Source organism: Strix aluco, chromosome 17 (assembly GCF_031877795.1).
Source record: "Strix aluco isolate bStrAlu1 chromosome 17, bStrAlu1.hap1, whole genome shotgun sequence".
In the NCBI taxonomy this organism is placed as follows: domain Eukaryota; kingdom Metazoa; phylum Chordata; class Aves; order Strigiformes; family Strigidae; genus Strix; species Strix aluco.
The window spans coordinates 16568513-16591226 of NC_133947.1; the positions used below are offsets into that span (position 1 = coordinate 16568513).

Consider the following 22714-nt stretch of genomic DNA (forward strand, 5'->3'; position numbering starts at 1 on the left):
GTCGAGGGCAGCCATGTTAAGTGCTTTTCGTCCTCTGCTTGCTCCATGGAGGGCTCTGCAAACACACACACCCTGCTCCAGGCCTGTTGAGCAGCACTGACCAGAACAATCAGTTTTGGTCCCAAATGGTCTCATTAGCTGCTCTTCCAGACAAGCTGGAACGTGCACCATGTTGTCACCAGCATGTGCCCCGAGTGCCCTGTAAGAGAGCAGAGACTGCAGGTAGGTTTCAAAAGACAGTGACCCTTGCTCACTGCCCTGGTCCTTCTACTCCATCTCACCAGCTCTCCTGCTTTCTTTCTGAAAACTCTCCCTTTCTTATCTTGCCTTCATTTGTCTCATATGACCTACTTAATGCTTTGCATTTCCTTCTTCAGAGCAGATCCCATCTTCTGGAGAACTTTGTGAAACTTCTATTTAGGGACAGACAAATAGGTTGTAAAGTTTCTGGGGTTTTGTTCCCTTGAGAGCTGATTATATTACCAGTGACATTTGCATGAAAATAAGTTCTCTGTCTCTCTCAAGAGTTCATGTGCTCCTCCAGCTTAGTCAACACATGAAGTCAAAAACCTTTGTCATATTGCAGCCATTGATTTTCACAGCATTTGGTTGTGCTGCTAACAAAAAAAAAAAAAAAAAAAAGTAGTATCTAGAGCATATAAGAAAGAAAAATTCCTTGTCTGTTTTGAGATGGCTCCAGTCAGACCCCGTCCCTCCCCATCACCCCAGTGGGCATCAGCTGGCAGTCCCAGCAGAAATACCCCTTTGCCTGAAGAACAAGCAGGAGACCACAGGCATGCACTGAGTCTCCCAGGGCTGCGGGGCACTGTGCAGCTACCAGGGGGCCTTGGGAGCCGTATGCAGATTCCACATTAAAAAGGAACAAACCACTTATTCACACGTGAAGTGAGATGTGAGGAGAACTTTCCACTGGTGACATGGGACATAGAGTTAAAAAATCAGTGCTGCACACTTCTTGAGCTCATTCACCAATGTAGCCTACACTGGGATTTGGTTCATCTCGCATTAGCCACCTGGAAGTTGGATTTGTAGATGGGCTGGGTGATCCCATTGGGACACCTTCAGGCAATGGGCGGACTGGTCCTCATAAAGCAATTTGCCCATCTCCTAGGGGTAAGACACATGGTAGATGTGTAGCTGGGTAGGTCCCAGGTAGATGAGATACATGTCTCACTAGAAGCCATTGTCTCCCCTCCACTGCTGTATGGAGAGTGAGGGACAAAGGGCGGGTGTGCCTTGGTTCTCCTGGTGATGCTGTCACACGTCTCAGTGGGAAAGTCCAGGTGCCATTAACCCCACAGGTGCTCCTCAGGAGACCCTGGCTTAAGCTCTTCTCAGCAGCCCGGGACGGGCAGCGTGGCATGCTGCTCAGACCTTGGTACCCACTCTGCCCCTGGGGACGAAGCTCCCTGGCAGCAGTGGGAAACTTCCCGAGGAGAACTGAGTGGCAGAAGGAGGCTGGAAGAAGGTCTGTTGTATAATGAATTGTTCTAAGTAGAAGCCAGCTATTTTTATCCCCTGTGATTAGATTCTGAACTCTTTGAATCATCATTAATGCAACGCCCTGGAAGCCGGCGGCCCCCCTCGGCGAATGCCACATGAAGTGTTCCTGCTAATTCAGGGAACATTTGAATTCATGCGTGTAGGCAGACCGACGTCACCTACACCACAGTATACAATTTTTTAAGCTTCTTGCGGCAGGGTGAGGGGAGTAATTTTTCTTCTGCAGGTTGCGAATCATTTAGTCTTTAGCTAGTTATTAGCATGCTGCTAGGTTTCTATATATAAAAGCCACCCATGTGTTTGCAGCCAGCTTGGATGGCTGGGCTGAGGTTTACGTGGGAGATTATGGTACATGGAGCCCTGGAAGAGCTGATCAGCAGAGGGCAGGACTACTGGACTCCGAAGGGTGCCTGCAGCCCTGTCAGGACCGGGGTTTCTTCCTTCTGGAGGACTTGTGCCCTGAGCAGTCCCATTTTACAGGCTGCTTCTTCTCCTGATGCTTCTACCTGCCTCTCTTGAGCAGCACCTGAATGGCCTCCTGGCCCTTCATGGCCAGCCGTGGCTCAGTAGTGCATGTCTCTTCCCAGCCAGTCCTGTTGAGGCAAACCCTGATTTGAAGGTTATGATCTCAAGAGATGCTTTCCAACCTAAACAAATCTGTGATTGTTATATAAATGCCAGCCAAGAAGCCTGGCGAGAGGGTCTCTGGCTTCTTGCAGGCACCACCTGGACCAAGGTCTGGCTGTATGTCTGGTGCCTGGTGTTTTGCACAGGTGCAGTGATTTTGTGGTGCATTATGTTCTTTAGATGGGACATGACACATGTTAGGAGGAGAGAGCTGAGCTCTCCTGGGAGGTGGTAGGTTCCTCCCTCCATTTACAAGGATGAAGGCCGCTGGGCTGGCATGCAGCATGGGGGCAGCAGCTTTGGTGTTTCCACAGGGAACAAACTTAGAAGCTGTTGGAAAGCTCTGCTGGTGGGAATAGCAGGAAGTCTATGGCTAAGCTGTGAGGGGGAGGCAGAGAGGAGAGGGAAGCAAGGGAAAGAGGGAATGATGCTTTTGGCTGTAATTCTGGGGAGAAAGAAGAGCTCTTCAGGTGCTTTTTTCTGGATCAAGGCACCACTCAGTCAGGGCAGCCATGACTGCGTTTGCAGAGGGCAGCCAAGGAGAGGACATGGACCTCTTGCATGGAAGATGTGTGCCAAGGGCATGGCAAAAAGGAGGGAGGCAGTACAGAGCCTGCACCCACTGCTGGCCGTGGAAGGTGAAATGCAGGAGCAGAAGCACCCGGATGCAGACTGCAGTCCCTCGTGCTATGAAAGCTGCAGAGGTATGTCTGACCTCCCTCCTGGCCACCTCCAGCATCTGGCAGGGCAATCCTGATCCCCGTACCTGAATCTCCACCACGCACACCACTGGCAACAGCACACGAACACACACACACACAATGCACAGCCACACAGACGTGTGTTTGCCCTCATGCTACAGTCCCAACATGCACGCACAAGGAGCAGAAATCCAGGTGAACATCAGGGTGCTCTCGGAGCTCTCTGTGCCCTCCCAGGCTTGGTGAGAAGGAGCAAGCCCTGCCCGGTGACCCCTAGCACCAACTGCCTCTGCCGCGCATTGGACTTGTAGACACCAGCTAATTGCAAAGTGAAATCCTGGAAATGGACTGAAGCAGAAAGCAGTGAGGCAAGGCTGACAGGGTAAGGTACTGCATTTCCTCCTCCTGTCCCCTTCTCGCTGAGAGAGGGCAGAGGGTTTGCCCTGTCCTCTGCCCTGTCTCTTGATGCCCTCAGTATAAGGTGTTTTAAGGTGGGTTTGCAGAGTTTGAGTTGGGAATTTGGCCCATGGGAACATAGAGACATGAGAAAAAGGACAGTTTCTCCTGGAAACCCACCTCTACCCCAGAAGTTAAACTGGAGGCATGGTGGGCAGTGGCAGCTGGTTTGCCCAAGTCCCTTGTGGTGCAGAGCCCCAGTACAGAAGCTGATCGAAGCCAGTGGTCCCTAACATGGCTGGCTTGCAGGAGGTGGTCTGCCCTCTCACAAGCACTGGGGCATCCCAGGCTTTGTTGTTTTGTGTCTTGGGGCTCGAGCCTGTTCAGAACAGTGAAGGAGCAGCCCCTGTGGAGCAGTGGTCCTCTGGCTGCTGCCTTCTCCATGTCACAGCAACAGGAGAGGAATTACTGTGGGGAGATAGGGATGGACCCATGGCCAGTGTCTCCTGGGCAGCCATCCTCTCGATGACACAGTGCTCCTGGTGGAGCACCTCCAAGGGGGCATGGAGCTAGTCTCCAAGGGTGGAAAGGAAAAAGGACATCTGTTCTCCATGTGCAGGGTGGATAGGACAAGACATCACAGGCTGGAGCTGCCACCAGAGAGATCCCAGAGGGACAGTAGAAGCTTCAGAGCTTTATAGGATTGCAAAGACAGAAGACATCTCCAGGACAGCTCATTAGCTGCTGCCCTGGGTGACATTTTGACAGACTTCTCACTCACACTTTCTGCCAGGAGTTACAAACCATAATTTGAAGGACTCACCAAACACTGCCTGGCTGGGCGACTGGCTGGATGGACAGCTGGGCAGGCACGTGAGAGTGAGGACAGGACATACAGCTGGGAAACCATTGCTTTGCTAGTCTTTACACCGCATTGCAGCTGTCTCCTCTTCTACATCCAGTTCCTTTCGGTTACCTCCTGCTCTGCCCAGAGTTTGAGCCAGTTTAATCTCTTTGCTGTTAAAAGGAGAGAGAAAAGCAAATATTTGCAGTCACTGAAGTATCTCTTACAGTAATGGAGGCTGTTCAGCTCACAATGAAGATGTGATTCAGTCTTTCTGAAGTGGAGTGAACCATCTCCGAGCAGCTTCGGCAGCCCCAGACCGGCCCCATCTCCCACTCACAGTAGACGAGCGCAGCAGCTGAGGGTCCTCCAGGAGGGAAACATTGGCGGTGCTGAGCCAGGGCAGGAGAGGAGTCCCTGTGGAGCAGGAAGCTTCCTCAGGCAAGGCTATCGCCTCCTGCATATAACAACCAGGTAACTAAGAATAGGTGACGGGTGATAGTGGTAGGCAACTCCTTTCTGAGACATACGGAGGCAGCCATGTGCCAACCTGACACGCTCTCTAGAGAGGTGTGTTGCTTACCAGGGGCTTGAATCAGGGATGTCACCCAGAGACTGCTGCGCCTCATACAGCCCACTGACTATTATCCACTGCTGTTGTTTCTTGTGAGCACCAATGATACATCCAGGGGCAGTCTGAGGAGACTACAGAGGACTACAGAGCCCAGGGAGCAGCAGTAAGGGACTCTGGAGGGCAGGTAGTTTTTTCATCAATCCTCACAGTCAAAGGGAAGGGGTTTGAAAAGACTGGTTGAATCTGGAAAATCAGCAATCGGTTACAGGACTGGTGCCATAGCCACGGGTTCAGCTACTTAGACCATGGGACTCACTTTGAGAAACCTGATCTACTTCAGGCTGATGGGTTCCATCTGTCAGAGAAAGGGAAGAGCATCTTTGGCCAAGCTGGTGAAGAGGGCTTTAAACTAAATTTGCCAGGGGAGGAGAACCTCAATCCATCCCATTCCTACCAACTTGATGCCTGTGCCAGCAATAGATGCCCAGAGCCTGGAGAGGGATCACAGGTCATCAGGAGAGCACCTGAAGAGGAGCACAAAGGAATTCCAGCCAGAAAGTCAGCTTCACTGGGGGCTCAACTTAAAAGCCTCTGTGCAAATTCACATAGCATGAGGAATAAACAAGTGGAGCTAGAGACGTGAGCGCGCCTGCAGGGCTACAATCTTACTGACATCACAGAGATGTGGTGGGATGGCTCCTATGACTGGAGTGTTGGAATGGAAGGATGCAGACTCTTTAGGTCGCCCTCTATGTCAATGACCAGCTGGAGTACAGGGACCTCTTCCTGGGGATGGATGAGGAGCCAAACAAGAGCTTATGAGTCAGGATTAAAGGGAAGGCAGGAACAGGAGATGTTATAGTGGGAGTCTGCTGAGGCTACCTGACCAGGAAGACCGAGCAGATGAGGCCTGCTATAGACAGAAGCAGCTTCACATTCACAAGTCCTGGTCTTTATGGGGGACTTCAACCACGCTGATATCTGTTGGAGGGACAACACTGCCATGGAACCATGAGGTTCCTGAAATGCACTGGTGATAGCTTCCTCCTCCAAGTGATAGAGGAGCCAACAAGGAGAGGTGCTATGTCAGACCTTGTTCTCACCAACAAGGAGGGCCTGATGAGGAGTGTGAAGCTCAAGGGCAGCTTTGGCTGCAGTGACGATGAAATAGTGGAGTTCAAGATCCTTAAGGCAATGAGGAGGATGCACAGCAAGCTCGCTAACTTTGGCTTCTTCAGGGATCTGCTTGACAGAATAACATGTCATAAAGCCCTGGAGGCAAGAGGGGCCCAAGAAAGCTGGTTGATATTCAAGGATCATCTCCTTCAAGCTCAGGAGCGATGCATCCCGGCAAAGAGGAAGTCAGGTAAGAATGCCAGGAGGCCTGCAGGAATGAACAAGGAGCTCCTGGACAAGGTCAAACGCAAAAAGGAAGTCTACAGAGCATGAAAGCAAGGACAGGTAACCTGGGAGGAATACAGAGAAACCATCTGGGTAACCAGGGATCAGGTTAGGAAAGCCAAAGCCCTGATAGAATTAAATCTGGCCAGGGACGTCAAGGGCAACAAAAAAAGCTTTTACAGGTATGTTGGTAATAAAAGGAAGGTTTGGGAAAATGCAGGCCCTCTCTGGAAGGAAAAGGGAGACTATCACATGGGATATGGAGAAGGCTGAAGTACTCAGTGACTTTTTTTGCCTCAGTCTTCACCAGCCAGTGCTCCAGCCACACTGCCCAAGACAGAGAAGGTGAAGATGGGGACTGGAGAAGGAAGAACCACCCACTGTAGGAGAAGATCCGGTTTGAGAACATCTAAGGAACCTGAAGGTGCACGGGTCTCTGGGACCTGATCAGAGGCATCTGAGGGTCCTGAGGGAATGGGCAGATGAAGTGGCTAAGTGGATAATCCATCATAGTTGAGAAGTCATGGCAGTCTGGTGAAGTTCCTGCTGACTGGAAAAGGGGAAACATAACCCCCATTTTTAAAAAGGGAAATAAGGAAGACCTGGGGAACTACAGGTCAGTCAGTCTCACCTCTGTCCCCAGCAAGATCATGGAGCGGATCCTCCTGGAAAACATGCTAGGGCACATGGAAAATACGGAGGTGATTGGTGACAGCCAACATGGCTTCACTAAGGGCAAATCACACCTGAAAAATTTGGTGGCCTTCTGTGATGGGGTTACAGTGCTGGTGGACAAGGGAAAAGCAACTGACATCATCTACCTGGACTTGTGCAAAGCTTTGGACACTGTCCCACATGACATCTTTGTCTCTAAATTGGAGACACGTGGGTTTGATGGTTGGACCTCTTGGTGGATAGGGAATTGACTTGAAATTCACACTCATAGTGTTGCAGTGAATGGTTCGATGTCCCTTGATTGACCGCACCCTCAGCAGGTTTGCTGACGACACCGAGCTGTGTGGTGCAGTTGACACACTGGAGGGAAGGGATGTGCTGTCTAGCTGGAGAAGAGAAGAGGCTCCAGGGAGACCTTATAGTGGCCTCCCAGTACTTAAAGAGGCTACAGGAAAGGTGGGGAGGGAATCGTGATCAAGGACTGTAGTGATAGGACATGGGGTAATGGTTTTAAACTGAAAGAGGGTAGATTTAGATTAGATCTAAGGAAGAAATTCTTCCCTGTGAGGGTGGTGAGGCCCTGGCACAGGTTGCCCAGAGAAGCTGTGGCTGCCCCCTCCCTGGAAGGGTTCAAGGCCAGGTTGGACGGGGCTTTGGGCAACCTGGGCTAGTGGAAGGTGTCCCTGCCTGTGGCAGGGGGGTTGGAACTAGATGGTCTTTAAGGTCCCTTCTAGCCCAAACCATTCTATGATTCTATGATTTGAGATTTCATATGCTGCTTGGTGTCTGGAGGTGCAGATGTGTTTTGCAGGAGGTGCTGCTGTAAGTGAATTCAGTGCAACCACTCTGAGCCTGCAAAAAGGCAGTACCAGTGCTGCTGTTGTAAACTGTGCCCAAGAGGAAGGTGACTCCAGCTGCTGTTCAGAGTGGTTTGGGACACACAAAACTGCCATAAATCAGGTCAGGTCACCCACTGCACCTCAGAGACCTCTGAGCATCAGCAAAGCCACTGGGAAGAGGAAGGGCAACCCTGAAAAAACACAGGCTGAGGGAAAGGAAGGTAATGGGGCCATGCAGCAAAACCAGCCCCTTCCCCTGGGCTCAGGGATTCATCCTCTCTATGCCCTGGCAGCCCCTGCTATGACCATCTGCTAACCAGGGTCTTCTCCTGCTGACCACTCTGGGTGCCCTCCCTGTGGTCGGGGGCTGTCCACCTCCTTGCCATGGTGCCTGACTCGGGTGGGGGACACAGCAGGGGCACCAGACAGCTGTCGTGGGACACAGCCCTGGCCCAGATTGCAAGCTGCAGCATCATGGATTTGTTAGATTTAATTTCAAGCTTTTTCATCCTTCCAAATTAAAAAGATTGTGCAGAAGTGGTTTGTTGGGTTTTTCCCTTCCCTGACCCCACATCTCAAGAAAGTGCCAAGGATTGCAAAGAGTAATTGAAATGTAATGAAAACAGTTTAATCCGTCTTAAAGGGTAACCAGCTCACAGAGAATGCAGCCAACACAGCATGGTGGGCACCAGGGGCTGGGGGAGCCCTGGCCACCCCACCAGCCCTGACCCGACACATGCCCAGCAGCAAGGCTGGCACCCCACACTGTGCCTGGCCATCAAGTGAAGGGAAGCCCAGGGCAAGCAGGACAGGCAGGAGGATCAGGACCTGTTGGCAACCCTGCAAGAGCTCACAGGAGGAAAAGGGAGCAATAAACTATCTGCCATATAGAAGTGAGTGTCCACCGTTGGCAAGAGCACACCAGCCTAAGAGAGAGGGAGCTCCCTGCCCTCCCCTGCTCCCTGCCTTGTCATCCTTTCTGCTCCATCCCCACCAAAAACTTCACTTTTCCTCCCTTCCTGCTTGTCCCCACAGCCCCTCAGTCACTCCTCCCTGCCCCTCTGCTTCTTGAGCTGACCTGAGCCAGTCCGGGCCCCAGCCCCAGCTCTTCCCTTGCAAGCCAGGCTTTCATTGCATTTCATTTGTTTTCATCTAATTTATTTAATTTCATTTCCCTAGTTATTTTTAGTCCTAGGGCAGTTTTACTTTATTCTGGAGCCCAGTGAACACAAAAGCAGTGATGCTGATGTGCTTTATGGCAAAGGAGTCACAGGGCCGAAGTGTCTCTCAGGAGTGCCCGGAAGACTTCTGTTTCAAATATTGATTGCCCTTTGTAGGAAAAGACGTATTTGCTATCAATATCTGGAGACATCCCGTTATAATTAAATCAGCGCTGTGTTGTTTCCGTAGGGACTGTCTGACTCCTGTAGCGTAAAGTGACGGGAGAAGCACAGTGTCCATCAGAGCTGGGGTGGCCTCAGGCAGCTGCACCCGAGCAAAGGACCTTGCTGGGAGTCTGGAGCTGGCACATAGAAGGAAAGGAGAAAGAGGCCACAGTGGGCAGAGCTGAGCCTGGGGCAGATCAGGGTGATATTCAGGGAGGATCTGGGCTCCTCGCTACCTGTGGGGCTTCCCCTCCAAGTCGGGCAGGGTTGAGCTTACCCATTCATGGCCATCTGGAATGTAAAGGACCAGACGGATGGCTGAGCCTGGAGCCTGCCCTTCCACACCCCATCCTTCTCTTCTGTCCAGAGGGTTTCCTTTCAGAACATCTCCTGGACCTTTTTGTCACTGCTCTTTAACCACTTCACTGATGCCAGCTTGCACAAAGAAGAAGTGGGGCTGCTTGGCACATCCATGAGTCTCTCTTCTGTGGCACTTCTCCAGCCAGCACCCGCTGCCGCTCCACCAGCTCACATGGGTGCTGTCCCATGGGCAAGGGTCTCCAGAGAGGCTGATGCACCTAGCTGCTGAAGAGCACAGGGGGAAAAGGATGGCACCCACAGGGACCATGAGCAGCTGGACACGTCAAGTCTAATGTTACATTGGGGGGTTTGGCAAGAAGGGAAGGTTTGGTATCAAAGTTCCCCCAGCTCGGGCCAGGATAACAGCCATGTCCTCATCCCCAGAACGTATGGACACTGTCCATATGGTGGAGAGGCATGGGGGCCAAATCATCTCTCCCACACCACCAAAGACCACAGGGCAGGGCACCAGGCTGTAGATGATGGCAGCTGGACCAGCTGCAGGGCCCAGGTCAGCAGCAGGACAAGAGGACCCACCCCGTGGCCGTACACAGCTTCTCCAGGTGGGTTTCAGGACAGGGCCAAGCAAGCCTTGCGTAGGGCCACAGGATCTCCCAGGGACAAGAGCCGTGCAGGTTCACATGAGTGCTGGGGGCAGCTGGCAATGCCTAGAAGGGCGCTTGGCTGAGCTCAGCGCAGGGCAGCTGGCAGGACCCCCCCGGAGCAGGATTTGCAGGAGCAGGAGTCTCTGTCGGAGCAGGGCGGGGAGCCCAAGCTGTGTCACCTGCTGCCTGCACACCACTGCTTTAGAAAGGCCGGCTTTGCTTTGCCAACCCGCTGGAAGCGATGGAGTTAGATGGAGACTTTTTAAAACCCATCAAGCTATGGAATACATGACACTTTTTTTTTTTTTTTTGTGCTTCCCAACAATTATTTAAAGCCCCAGATGCTTTTCGTTTTTAATACATTTTCCCTGTGTGAGGAAGAAAAACAAGCCTGTCAATTCCTATTATCCTTCAGTGATTGCTGACTCCACTGCCCGCACCAGTTGGGTCCTGGCTATTTTTGCTGACCAGACTGCGCGCAGGCTCCTTGGGAAGACCAGAGTCAAAATTGTGGCTGAACAGGGAGAATCCAAGAGCCCAGACTACCAGCTCTGCTCCTCACAGAGACACACCATTATCCTACTTGTTCTCTAGGAATAATTCCCCCTTCCATGTGTATATTGGGGAACACTGGATCATCCTCCTGTTGGAAAATGGCTCTTCTGCACAGACCCTTGTGGTCCCAGCTCCCAGAGCAGCCATTCAGCTACGTGTACATGTTTTGGGGCCCTGGTCTTTGGAAAGGTAGTCTAGGATCTCATTCTCTGGATTTTTACACCCATAGGATGCCTCAGTGTTTGCTAGTTGCCTTTAAGAGATGCAAACGACAACAAAAAGGAAATAAGAAACTAAACTAAAAGGTAAAAGGAAGTAAGAATTAGTTTATACACTGCATGATTTTAAATAGGATTTAAGTATGGAAAATCAACTCGTTGATTGACAACTCAACTCATCTATATGTTCATTGATTTTCTTTAAGCAGCCCCCAAAATTTTGTCTTTTTTTCCCTGTATAACCCAGTGCAGCTGAGGATCCCTCTGAGCCGAGCAGGATGGGGTAAGCACACCTGAGAAACCTTCAGTGAGGAGCTCCCCTGCCGAAGGGGATCCTCTGTGTCTGGCTGCCCCCCTTCACCACCCGCCGGGATGCCTGTGCCAGCTGAACGGACCACAGATGGCCAACCTCAGCCCCTTGCTGTGGCAGAGGAGAGGCAGAGGCCAGGCTCAGAGGGTGACACAGCTTCCCCAGGAGTGATGCAGCAAGGCAGGAAAGATCAGCTGAGCAGCAAACAGCTTCTCAGGTCAGGCTCTGAGTGTTCAGAAACACCTCTGCTCTCATCGTAGCTACTGAAACAATTTCCTCTGGGGTAAAACATGCCATAAACCAGGGCACTTGTTAGAGAGGCGATGTTTGACATCATATCACATTAGCGCAGCTGCACGCAACACACAAAGCAGGGCTGCCAGCCCCCTTCCGAGATCCAGTAAACACAGAAACACAAAGCGTAATGCAGAAGATGGGATGCTCGGCTCCAGACTTCCCTTGGCTCAGACAAGGCCCGTGTGCAGTGTTTGACAGCAGATTTTTATCCAGCCCCCTGAAAAAATGGGACAGGAGCAGTGATTTGCTGGCAGCACCCCTGATAGCCTTTGTTATGCTGGCTGGGGAAGGGACTCTATTAAATAAACATGTGCAGGCATGAGAAAAATAGCAGCAGAATAATTTAAGCAGCCTGTGGTTGAGCACTGAGACACACAAGCACTTAAACTGCAGCTAGAAAGAATGAATCCTTCCCCGCCTCTGCTCCTGTTCCCTGTTCTCTCCAGCCCCTGGTCTCATGCCCCTTCTTCTCCCCTCCTTCCCTGCCATCTCCCCCATCCTGCTTCTCTCCTTTGTTCCTTAACCTTGGTGGCATTTGCTTTTAGAGCTGGGACAGCCCTCGCAAGGACGCCCCGGTGAGGAATGGGCTGCCAAAGAGTTCTCGGCAGGCTCTGAGCATCTGTCCTCTTCCTCCAGGTGCAGGGAAGTCTGCGGGGGAGGAGGGTCAGCGCTCCTGCAAGGGCTCTGCCGCACCATCCCTGAGCGATGGTCTAGGAAACACTGGGACCATGAAGGGCTTAGGAGATAACAGAAGCCGCCACCTCTCCGATAACCTGGACTCCCCTCAAGACTCTCTTTATGCCCCCCAGGACAGGAACCCTTATCTCCTCAGCCCCACTGACTCCTTCGCCATGGACCCTCGATTCCCAACCCAGAATACCCTCCATGGAGACTGCCTCCTTCCACTCAACAATCAGATCTCCAACAGCAGCACTTTCCCCCGCATCCATTACAACTCCCACTTCGAGGTCCCAGACGACAACCCTTTTCCAAGCCATGCCCAAGCCACTAAAATCAACCGCCTGCCTGCAAACCTCCTTGACCAGTTTGAGAAGCAGCTCCCCATCCACAGAGACGGCTTCAGCACCCTCCAGTTTCAGAGGAGCGACGCGAAGCACCGGAGCGAGAGCCCTGGGCGCATCCGGCACCTTGTCCACTCTGTCCAGAAGCTATTTGCCAAGTCCCAGTCTCTGGAAGGCCCCACCAAAGGCAACGTGAATGGCAAGAAGGGGGGGGATGATCCCAAGCAAAACCGGAGAAGCAAGAGCAAAGACCGAGCTAAGACCTCCGAGCCCAAGCGCAGGACCAGATCCAACATATCAGGCTGGTGGAGCTCAGATGACAATTTAGACAGCGATACCTGCAGCTACCGCAACCCAATGGGCCTCATGACACTGGGCCGGCAGCCGGACCACAGCCAGCCGAAGTATTTCATGCACGCTTACAATACCATCAGCGAGCACATGCTGAAATCCTCCAAGAGCAATAACGACCTCAAGGTCACCCCTTGCACCAATATCCCCATCAACAATGACTCCAACTACATTAAGAGGGGCTCCTGGTCCACGCTGACACTCAGCCATGCCCGGGAAGTATGCCAGAAGGCCTCTGCCACGATCGACAAAGCCTTGCTGAAATCCAAGTCCTGCCATCAAGACTTGGCCTACCACTACCTGCAGGTGGGTGCAGCGGGGGGGTTATGGCTTGCTCCATGCAGGGAGAGTGCAGGAAGACAGGGGACACCCTCTCAGTAGGCGTCCTATTGCCCAGTAGACCTTATCAAACAGCTCCAGATGATTCAGCTGCCACCTCAACTCACATTGCCAGGAGACGGCTGAGGGGGGTTAAATTCACCAAGACCCCCAGAGACAGGCCACCACACCTCCTGCGGGGACACTGGTGCTGATGGGGCCCAGCTCCCCCAGCTGCAGCGCTGCCCCAGGCCCCCCCAGCCCCTGTGCTGGACCATGGTAATGTGGGGAGGAGGTGATGTGCCCACACCACAGCCTCGGCACCCTCTGCTGTCATCCCCATTTGCTGCAGGACCCCAGCACCCCCCCGCTGCCCACCCAGACCCTGCAGATGCCGTGGTGGGGTAGAATCCTGGACAGCCAGGCACGAAGCTGCCCACACGTAACTGTTTCCACTCAGTGCCCAGGCAGCTGGGCATGCCGAGGAGCCACGGCTCATATCCCACCCGGACACAGCTCCCCAGCCTCTGGCCAGGCGCCGCTGCCATCCCGCGGTCTGAAGGTCACCAGTGATAACTAACACTTAACCCTTTATATCCACGCATCGCAAGGATGTGCCGGCGTGCCCAGTAAGCCCCGCTCTACAGAGCTTCCCCGGAGCGCTGGTAGGACCTGCAGCTCCGCGGGGCATGGCTGCCTTTGCTGCTCACCCGGACGCGGGGCAGGGCTGTGGGGCCAGGAGGGCAGTGCCAGCCGCCCCGTTTGCATGGCAGAAGCCTGCATGGCTAATGCTGGTTTGAACCACCCCCCCATCACCAAGAGCGCCAGGTCACTGGCGGTTTCAAAAAGCGGCGCTTGAAGAACATAAACCTGGTTGTGCCCTAGATAGAGGAATGAAGATAAATAAGCCAGGCCTGGATGGGGGGAGGAGGGGACTAATCTATGTATGTAAATCTCCAGCATTCTTTTTAATGCAAAGGTGTCATGGGCTCCCCTGGCTGTGGCCAGCGGCTTTAGACGCTTTAAAGAGCAATTAATTTATTGAAAGCACACTCTGCTTTCAATACCTTGCTGGCCACGGAAGCAAATCAAATTTCAGGGGGACTTTTTGCGTCAGGAACATCATCAGAAAAAATGTTCTCGGCCTGGTTTCTTTTTCTTTGCCCCCTTCCTTTCAGTTAAGGTTAGGAGTTTAAAGAGCTACAGACAAAATATCCGCTGGCACTGTTCCCCCTCCGGGGGCGGCGGCAGAGCCCAGAGCAGGCAGCCCCGGGCACCGAATGCGACCCCCAGAGCCCCTCACCTCACCTCCCGGGGTGTGGCCACGGCCGGGGGTACGAGACTGCCCTGCTCGTTATTCCCCACCCATGTAATGAGCCTCCGTTTCTCGACAGCCTGACGGAGGGCTGTGGGCACAGCTGGGTGGCGTGAGCCCGGCCAGCAGCTGGGCAGCCCCACCGCTCGGCTGGGAGGACACGGGTGCCGCCCCGCTGCAGCCGAGCGAGCCCCCACGGAGGTGGGACCAGCCCCTCAGCCCTGGGCCGACCGACGCAGGCAGCGGCCAGGTAGGGATCTTGTTTTGAGGGGAAGCTTTTGCCCAGCTCCCTCCCTGCCCTGACCCTCCTGGGACCATCGGACGGGGTCGGCAGCCGGTGCCACCAGACTTGGAGCGGGAGCAGCCTGGGTAGGGAGCAGCTGGCAGCCGCTGGCAGCATGGCTGGAGAGGCACTGGGGGACGCCGGGGTGTGAGCGGCATCCTGAGCACCTGGGGCAGCCCCCGTGGCTGGCAACATCTCACCAGCAAAGTCAAGACCCCAGGCACCCAGGCCAGAAAACATGACGTTCAGTGCCCCCGCAAGCCAACAGGTCACAGATGCTTGGGCTGACCTTGCCCCCAGACAGCCGGTGTGAGCCCGGTGCACCGGCAGGGCACAGGGCCCCCGGGATAGGATGGGGTGATTGTATCCAGACCTCTCCTTGGCACAGGAAGGGGACTAAGCTGGCGATGGAGAAGTCACCTCTGGAGTCTGGTGTGTGGGAAATGTCCTCTTGCAAGGCCACGTGTCCCCTGCCACCCACTCCTCCCTGGAGCAGGACGAGCCCACTCCCTGCTTGTGCCATGGTGAGGGACCACCTGCATCTGCGGGTGCACTGAGCCCAGTGCCTGGGGAGCACAGAGGCTCCACCTGCTGCGGACAGGGCTGCTGCAAAGTAGAAATGCCCGGTGGGTCCCAGAGATGGAGAAGTGCCCCTCTGACATGAGGAAGGGCAGGAGGAGTGGGATGGGGACAACAGGACACTCCAGCCTCCAGGGTGGGGTGAGGCCCCAAGGCTATTCACCTCCTCTGCCCCATTTGCAGCCTCTAGTCTTGGGGCTCATCTGGGACTATTGGGGATCCATGTGGTGTTTCCAGGCCCAGGCCCAGACCCAGACATTAGAGCTGAGAGTGGGTGATCACCCAGCTCCAGGTCCTGTCCTGTCAGGGTGGGGGGTTTCTCCAGAGCAGTCCCCAAGGTGACAGAGCACTGTCCTTAGAGCACAGTCCCCAGGGAAGGAGGCTGCGTTCCCCATCCCCTGTTCCCTCCTCCCCATGGGCCCCACGTGCAGCTGGCAGTGCAAGGGAAGAGGCTGAAGGGTCAGGATCCCAGTGGCCAAGAAGCTCCTTGGAGTGAGAGATGGCCCAGGCAGGGGGTGAACAGCAGCAGGCAGAGCTGAGCAGCATTTCTGCCCCAGACACAGACTAGGACCCGTGTTCATGGATACTGAGACCACATCGAAGGGATGGGCAGTGTTGGGGCTCTCAGGGGACAGAGTCATATCACAGGCACCGTTAGTCTGATGCATCATCCAGGTTAGCTGCCCCAACCCCACTTACAGTCAGACCGCACCAAAGCTTCCTTAATCCCCAGTAGCCCAAAAAATAAATTTGTAATCCAGAGTGGGTAGCCTGTCCAGTGCCAGCCACCCCGCAGATGCTGGCTGCCCTCACGGCAGCCCCACAGAGATCTCATGGGGCAGGAAACCCAGGCCAGGTTCTGCCCAGAGGGTGCCCTGCCAAAAGGACAGATGGACCCCATAGGCAGTCTGAGCTCCAGCTTTCATTCTTGAGGACATGCCTGAGACCACACATAGCCTTCGGGACACCACGAGGGATCCGGCCCTGGAGGGAGCAGCGGTGTACCCGCATCGGGCTCAGTCTCTGCGTTGGAGCCTGGCTGCATGGCACGTTCATCCCTGCACACTGCGTCCAGCCCTGCGGTGCCTCGGCGGGTGTATTCATGTGTGTGCATGTCTGTGTGTGCCGGGGTGCATGTCAGAGCTGGCACACGTGTGAGTGGAAACCCTGTTTGCTCTGCGAGTCTCTCTTCCCCCAGACCTCACCAAAACGATGGGAGCAGCGCAGCTCTTTCACCCCCGCCCAGCACCCAGGATTGGAGATTTCCCCTTCCCTCCTCTCTCCTCTCTGTTAATGCTCCAGGTGGCTGGGGAATGCCCCAGGCGGTACTAAAGTAGGGGGGGATGCCCCAGGCAGTATTAAGGTAGGGGGAAACTGCTGCGTGGCCCCTTCTTTCCTTTTCCCTCCACGCACAGCTCACGGCACAGAGAGCAGAGGAGCCAGAAGGCACTGCTTCTTTGCAACGTGCAGTATTGTGCCAGGATGGTGTCAGCGGAGCCCAGTTCCCAGGGACGGACATGTGCCTGAATCCCACACGCCTGCACCATGGAGCACCGCACGGACCAAGACTGGTCAGAAAGGAGGATCCGCATCCTGAAGCCTGGCAGAGCATCTCTGCTGTCCACTCCTGTGCAGTCACTGGGCAGGATGGATCCCCAAGCCCTCTGTGCCTGCAGCCACCTACCTACAAAGGCTCTCGACCCGAGCATCCTCTTGCTCCCACCCCTTTCACATCAACCAAACCACCATGGGCAGAAACAAGCCTACATCTGGAAGAGCAGCACGAAGACCAGCAAGGCTCCCACAGCCTGTGAGGAGCCTCCTGAGCTTCTCTGTGCCAGGCCCGGCTGCAACACAAGGCAGCCCTCATTTCCACTTTGTCCTTTCTGTAATACACGGGCTGTGTTCAGAGCCCAGGGTCTCAGCTGCCAGGAAGGTTGCTGCCATCGAGGTGCTGCACTGGCCACAGTCGAAGTATGTCCCTTGACAGCAAGAGGTGCTCTGGGCTCTTCACCCCCATCACAGAGCTTCACAGACAGTGGGACAGGCTCCTCGCATCCTCAGGTGCCTGAAGGTGCAGAGAAGCACCCTGGAGGATCCTGAACAGCACCTCAAGTACCTGCACTGCTTTCAGAGATCCCCAAGGGTACCTACTTGTCTTTTCAGGTGCAGCACTTTTGAAACACTTGTCCTGCACTCTGTCCCATGGGAGCAAGAGCTGTGGGAGTCCCTGTGAACTCTGTGTGCAGACAGAGGCAGGACACGCTCCAAACTGGGGCTCCAGATTCAAAGGGTGTCCTGCCAAGCATCTTCCTTCCCCTTGATGCTGCTAAACCGGAATGTGGAGCACCTTGTTTCTTGCTGCCTTGCCAAGGTGCAAAGTAGAGGAGGGGCGAGGGAAAGGAGAAATAAGGCAGCTCAGTCAGGACCAGGGGACTGTCGCAATGCGACAGGGAAGCTGATGGAGGCTGTCCCTAGGACAGGGACAGGGTCCATATGGGGCAGGCAGTGCTGGGGGATGCTTGGCTCACACTGCTGTAGACAAGCTGCACCAGCAGAGACATACCTAAAACGCTGTCTTTGTGTTGCTTTGCCTAGAGCCAAGCGTGCCCAAGGCCAGGAGGCAGATGCACAAGCCCAGGCAGAGCTGAGAAACCCAAAGACCCTGCCCTCAAGGAGCAGCATCAGTGTGGCCACAAGAGCCTGAGGTCTTAATACCCGCTCTGTCCTCGGGCTCACTGGGCCAAGCCCAGCACCTCTCACTGCCCCACAAAACACAGCATCTGCCTCTGCATAGGGAATGGCTGTGTAGTCCCCTGGCCCCTGCTTGGTTGGGTGCTGACAGGCTCTCACCTCCTTAGCCAGGGGCTGCAGACTCCAGCCCCATCTGCCCTGTTGCCCCAGCCCCTTATTGACCCAAGATCCTTGCAGGCAGGAGGCTGCAACTCATCCCTCAGAGAAGGCAGGCAGCAAAACACAGTCTCAAGTCAGACCTGATGCCAAGCTGGTGGGTACAGAAGTGCTTCTCAGGGCCCCTGTCTCATTTAGGAAAGGTCAGAGCCAGCCACTCCAGTGACCTGTGGGATCTCTCCCATGGCAGGACTCAGCTGGAGCCACAGGGTCCCTCCTGGCTGGCCTCAATGCAGGCAGCTGTGCCAGGGCAGAGGGAGCACTCACACCCAGAGGAGAAAGGGCTCCCTGCTCTTACTTTTGTAGGAACCTGCCAGATAAAACCCAGTAGCTCCTGAGCGGGGCAGTCTTGCAAGCAGCCAGCCCAGAAGCCATTGCCAAGCATGAGCCTTGCAGGAGGCAGAGTGAAAAGAGCCGGGAAAACCCACGGCAGCAGCGAGTGGGGCCTGGGAGGCCTGGCCAGGTCTGTCTCCACCTGCATCTTGCACACAGGCAGCACGATGCCCCTGGCTCACTGTTCTGTGTCCCCCAATAATACGGGTCCTGACTCATGGGTGCACATCGTGGCGGGAGGCCCATCACCAAAGCAGTCCCACAGGCTGTTTGGGTTCTGCTCCACCTAGTGCTGGGGTCACCCCTTGCCTTGTCCTGAACCCAAGCAGCAGGTTGGCAGGACACAGGCTGAACTCCTGGATCCTTTGGGCAGAAGCAAGGCCTCAGAGTGAGCTAAGCTGTGCGTGTATTGAGCCTGCATCTGGCACACCACAGGCCCTCGCAGGAGAATGAGAAGCCACTACCTGCAGATCTGAAGCTCATCTGAAGATGTTGCACCCCACAAGCAGCAGACGGCACCCTCAGGCTGGCTCTGGCTCCCACAGAACATGCCTGCTGTGAACAAGGAGGGGAACAGGAACCACGCAGCGCTTAACAGCTCTGGCTCTTCACAGTTAGCTGCAACTCAGCTCTGTGCATCCCCAAAGCACTGTATAAACACTGACTGATTAATCCCACAGCCCCCTCGGGAGCAGGGCAAATCCAACAGCTCCATCCAGCAGAGTCAACATGGATGCTCTCGGCAGCACGAGCTGCGCTCAGTACAAGACCCTTTGCTGTTCCCCATGGCGGTCCCCAAGCAGCCTGCTTCCCTCAGCAGACTGGGGGGCCTTGGGTTGTCCCAGTGTCTGCATGGTTTGCACATTGCTGCATTCCTCACATCTTCCTTTGCTTCTCCTTGACCACGTCTCCTCAGCTCAAGGGCAGGTCAAAGACCAGCTATAAACCAAGTTAGCCACAAAACCAAGGCTTGCTCCTGGCAACTCAGGTTTCCCCATCTTTCTTCTCACCTGTCCCTCATTGTGTGTGGTTCTTATCCTGATCAGTCCTGGGCTGACGTCTGGCTCTGCTGCTGGCCAAGAACCTTGGCTGTGCCTCCGATCACCTACACAAACCCTTTGCGGGACAGGCAGGCAGGGCTGTTCATCACTTCAGTTGCTCAGTGCTTCAGGCCTCTAGTGGAAACATCAGCTTGCCCATCTCTAATGAGGGAACAAGAGACCATGTCTGCCTTAAATTGATTGCAGAGTTGTCATCTCAGTGAAGTTGTGCTTTTCTTGCACAAGGTACTAATCTCTGTGCAGAGGTCTATGTGCCCGAGCTGCTCTAGAGGAACTTGTGAAGGCCTGGCTTGGCTTCAGAAATTAATTTAGGTCACTAAGAGTCACATTCAACTCAGAAACCTTAAAGGGTGTTGGACCTAGTGAAGGTCTAGGCTCTGTTCGACAGGTCCTGGTCTAAAACAGCTCTTGATTGCCTTGGCCTGAACAGTACGGGCACTTTACGTTAAATGAGTGGGGGCTTTGCATTGAACAACTGTGTGCCACTCCTGTCCCAATGCCCAGCACAAATCTGGTGAGACTCTTCCCTTCCCACCTATGTCTGGCATCGTGCAGCTTGTATCAACTGCGTAAGCATGGTCCGTTGTGAGGTGATCTGCAGTGGTGGGGGGGCGAGTGGCTGTGGGTAGATGTGCTAAAACAGAAGCAATCAAACACAGGGCTGCCTGGCATGAACTGGTAAGGGCGGGTTGGAAAGGAATTGCGTTGCCCATTCCCACTACACTCCAGCTGAGGGTCCAACAGCTGTCCTTGCCACCGATCCCCCCAGGCCCCCATGATCCTGCTGGTCCCAGAGGTGCCGTCCCTCACATCTGCTCATGCTCCCCTTCCTCTTACAGGTGCCTCAGGGGGAGTGGAACAACACGCTGTCTCGAGAAAAAGACAGCGAGATCCCGTGCCGGCGCATGCGGAGCGGGAGTTACATCAAAGCCATGGGGGATGATGATAGTGAAGACTCAGAAACCAGCCCCAAACCATCCCCGAAAACTGCAGCTCGGAGGCAGAGTTACCTCAAGGCCACCCAACAGTCCCTGAGTGAGCAGAGCACCACACAAAGGTAATGCTGGAGCTCCTCCGGGATCTCTGCACAGGGCCCCAGGGGCCACACCAGAAGCAAGTGCTGGGGTCTAGCCAGCAGCACCCACGTGGACACCCCATGTGGGGACCAGAGCCCAGCAGAGCTCCTGCACACTGGCTCAGCCTGCCCACACCAGCTCAGCCTGCCCACGGGCAGAGAGATGGGGAGACGAGCAGGACAGGAGGAGATGTGCCAGAGGAATGGAGAGAGCTTTCCATCCTGGTGACTCCAAATAGCCCTGGTGTTAGGAGCTGCTCCAGGTCCCTGTCCCCTCAGCGACAGGGAGGGCACTCCTGTGATGGAGCTGGCTGGATTTCCTCTATAAGCATCTGCTCCTCTGAGGGAGTGCAGAGATCCCAACCTCATGATGCTACTGAGACATGGAAGATGCTCCACCAGCATGGCTGAGGACACTTGGCACGTGGCCCACCAGCTGCTGGGACCGTGCCATCGGCTTTGCTCCACAGGTGTTCTGGGGACTCTGGGACCAGCCAGAAAGTGCCCCCTTGGCGCACTAGGCTGGGTAATACCCTGAGGCTGGGAGACATGAGCTGAGAGGTCTGGGACCAGGTATTGAGGGAGGAAGACCCAGAGTGGCTTGAGCCAGATGATAGACAGCAGAGCAAGGGGAACACAGCAAAAGCTTCCTGGGAAAGAGGCTGGTCCTTGCAGGACAGGGTCAACATGGACCACCTGACCAGGAGTGATGCTGTACAGTGTCCTCACCAGCTGCTCCACTTCCCAGGACAAGGCACCCAGGGGCTGTCACAGACTGTCAGTGCTTCAGATGCTGCCACTCGGGAGGATGTGAGCAGCACGGAGGGGCAGGAGGAGGCAGGAGCCACCGCAGATGGACTGCTGATGTTCAGCAGACAGAGCCAGGAGGGAGTGAGGGTGCAGCAGGCAGTGTGGAGATCCCTCACGGTGGCTTCAGATTGCAGACCAGATGCTGCCTTCTGCTGAGAGATGGTGACAAAATTATCTGCGGAGTGCCTTGGGAATGCCTGCTCTGAATCCATCCCTGTTCCCTGCATTCCCATCCACTCCAGGGGGAGCAGAGCTGGATCCGGGGGTCTCTGATGCAAAATAAGCCAAGTTGAGAGACTGAGGTTCTTCCTGTCTTGGGCTCAGTGTCCGTTCAGGTCATGTCCATCAGGGCAAGAGCTCAGCCGGGCTGCTGGGGTCCAGCCAGAGCCCACAGAGCTTTGAGGAAGGGGCTAAGTCAGGGCGGGGTGTTTGAGCAGGGGCAGAGCCGTGGATGCGGCCACACGGGAGAGGAGGGCTGCGGCAGGGCTGGGCGGCGAGGGCTTGCCCCGGGCAGATCCTGCCTGGAAGGAGGGGGCTCCGCAGCCCCTGGCGCTGCGCTCCGGCGGGGTCATGGATCCCGGCCTGGCCGTGCCCCCCGCCCCGGGCTGCCCAGGGCTTGTGCCGGGCGCAGGACAGGCCCGAGCGCTCGCCCAGCCGGCGCCGGAGCATGAGCACGGCTGCCATCTGCTGACCACCCCCTCGCCTCTCCCCACCTCGCCGAGGAGCTTTTGGGATGCTGTGGCCGCCTCGGGCGCTGCAGGGCCTCCCTAGGGTGCCCCTCCAGGCTGGCACAGCCCTGGGACCGCAGCGGGGGCACCCTGCCCTGGCACAGCCCCTCGCCAGCATCCTCCGTCTCCCCAGAGCTGCGGGGGCCATCTCCGGGCTCCACCAGCCGAGGGGCACCGGACCTGTGGTTTGGGACAGGACGGAGGAGAGCTGCGGCCTTAGCCAGGCCAAGGCACAGAGGAGTGAGACACGATCTGTCCCTGCGAGAGAGTCTCTGCCCTTCCAGCGTCCGTCGCCTGCTTGGTGACTCAGTTTCCCCACGGGCAGGCTGCAGGGGCAGGTCAGGGTGAAGGCTGACAGGGTGGACACAGGGATGCTGGCAGGGTCGCTGCCTGCCCCAGGACACAACTGACTCCCACCACGGGTGCGTGGTGAGCTCACAGACAAAACCCTCTCAGGCCGAGGGAAACAAGGCAATAAATGGATAGCCCAGGGCTTGGGACACCGCATTGTCCTTGGCCACTCAGCAGTGGGTCTCCTGGGGGCTGGGTGTCTCCTCCATCACCCCTGGCCGATGAGACTACTCCCTGCTCTCATCATACCGCAGGATGGAGTCTCAG

At 55.3% G+C, this 22714-nt stretch overlaps 1 protein-coding gene across 4 annotated transcripts in view; it reads left to right on the forward strand.

The window, feature by feature from the left end:
• Positions 1–22714, forward strand: part of DLGAP4 (DLG associated protein 4) — a 153100-nt gene that overhangs the window by 71191 nt on the left and 59195 nt on the right. For 3 of the 4 annotated variants that reach the window (XM_074842796.1, XM_074842793.1, XM_074842794.1), the window contains exons 3-5: positions 11948–12990; positions 14397–14567; positions 20323–20540. In XM_074842796.1, the coding sequence (XP_074698897.1) occupies positions 12040–12990; positions 14397–14567; positions 20323–20540 (1340 nt within the window). In that variant the 5' untranslated portion in view covers positions 11948–12039. The remainder of the gene's footprint in view (positions 1–11947; positions 12991–14396; positions 14568–20322; positions 20541–22714) is intronic. The other variant, XM_074842795.1, reaches the window with a different exon arrangement.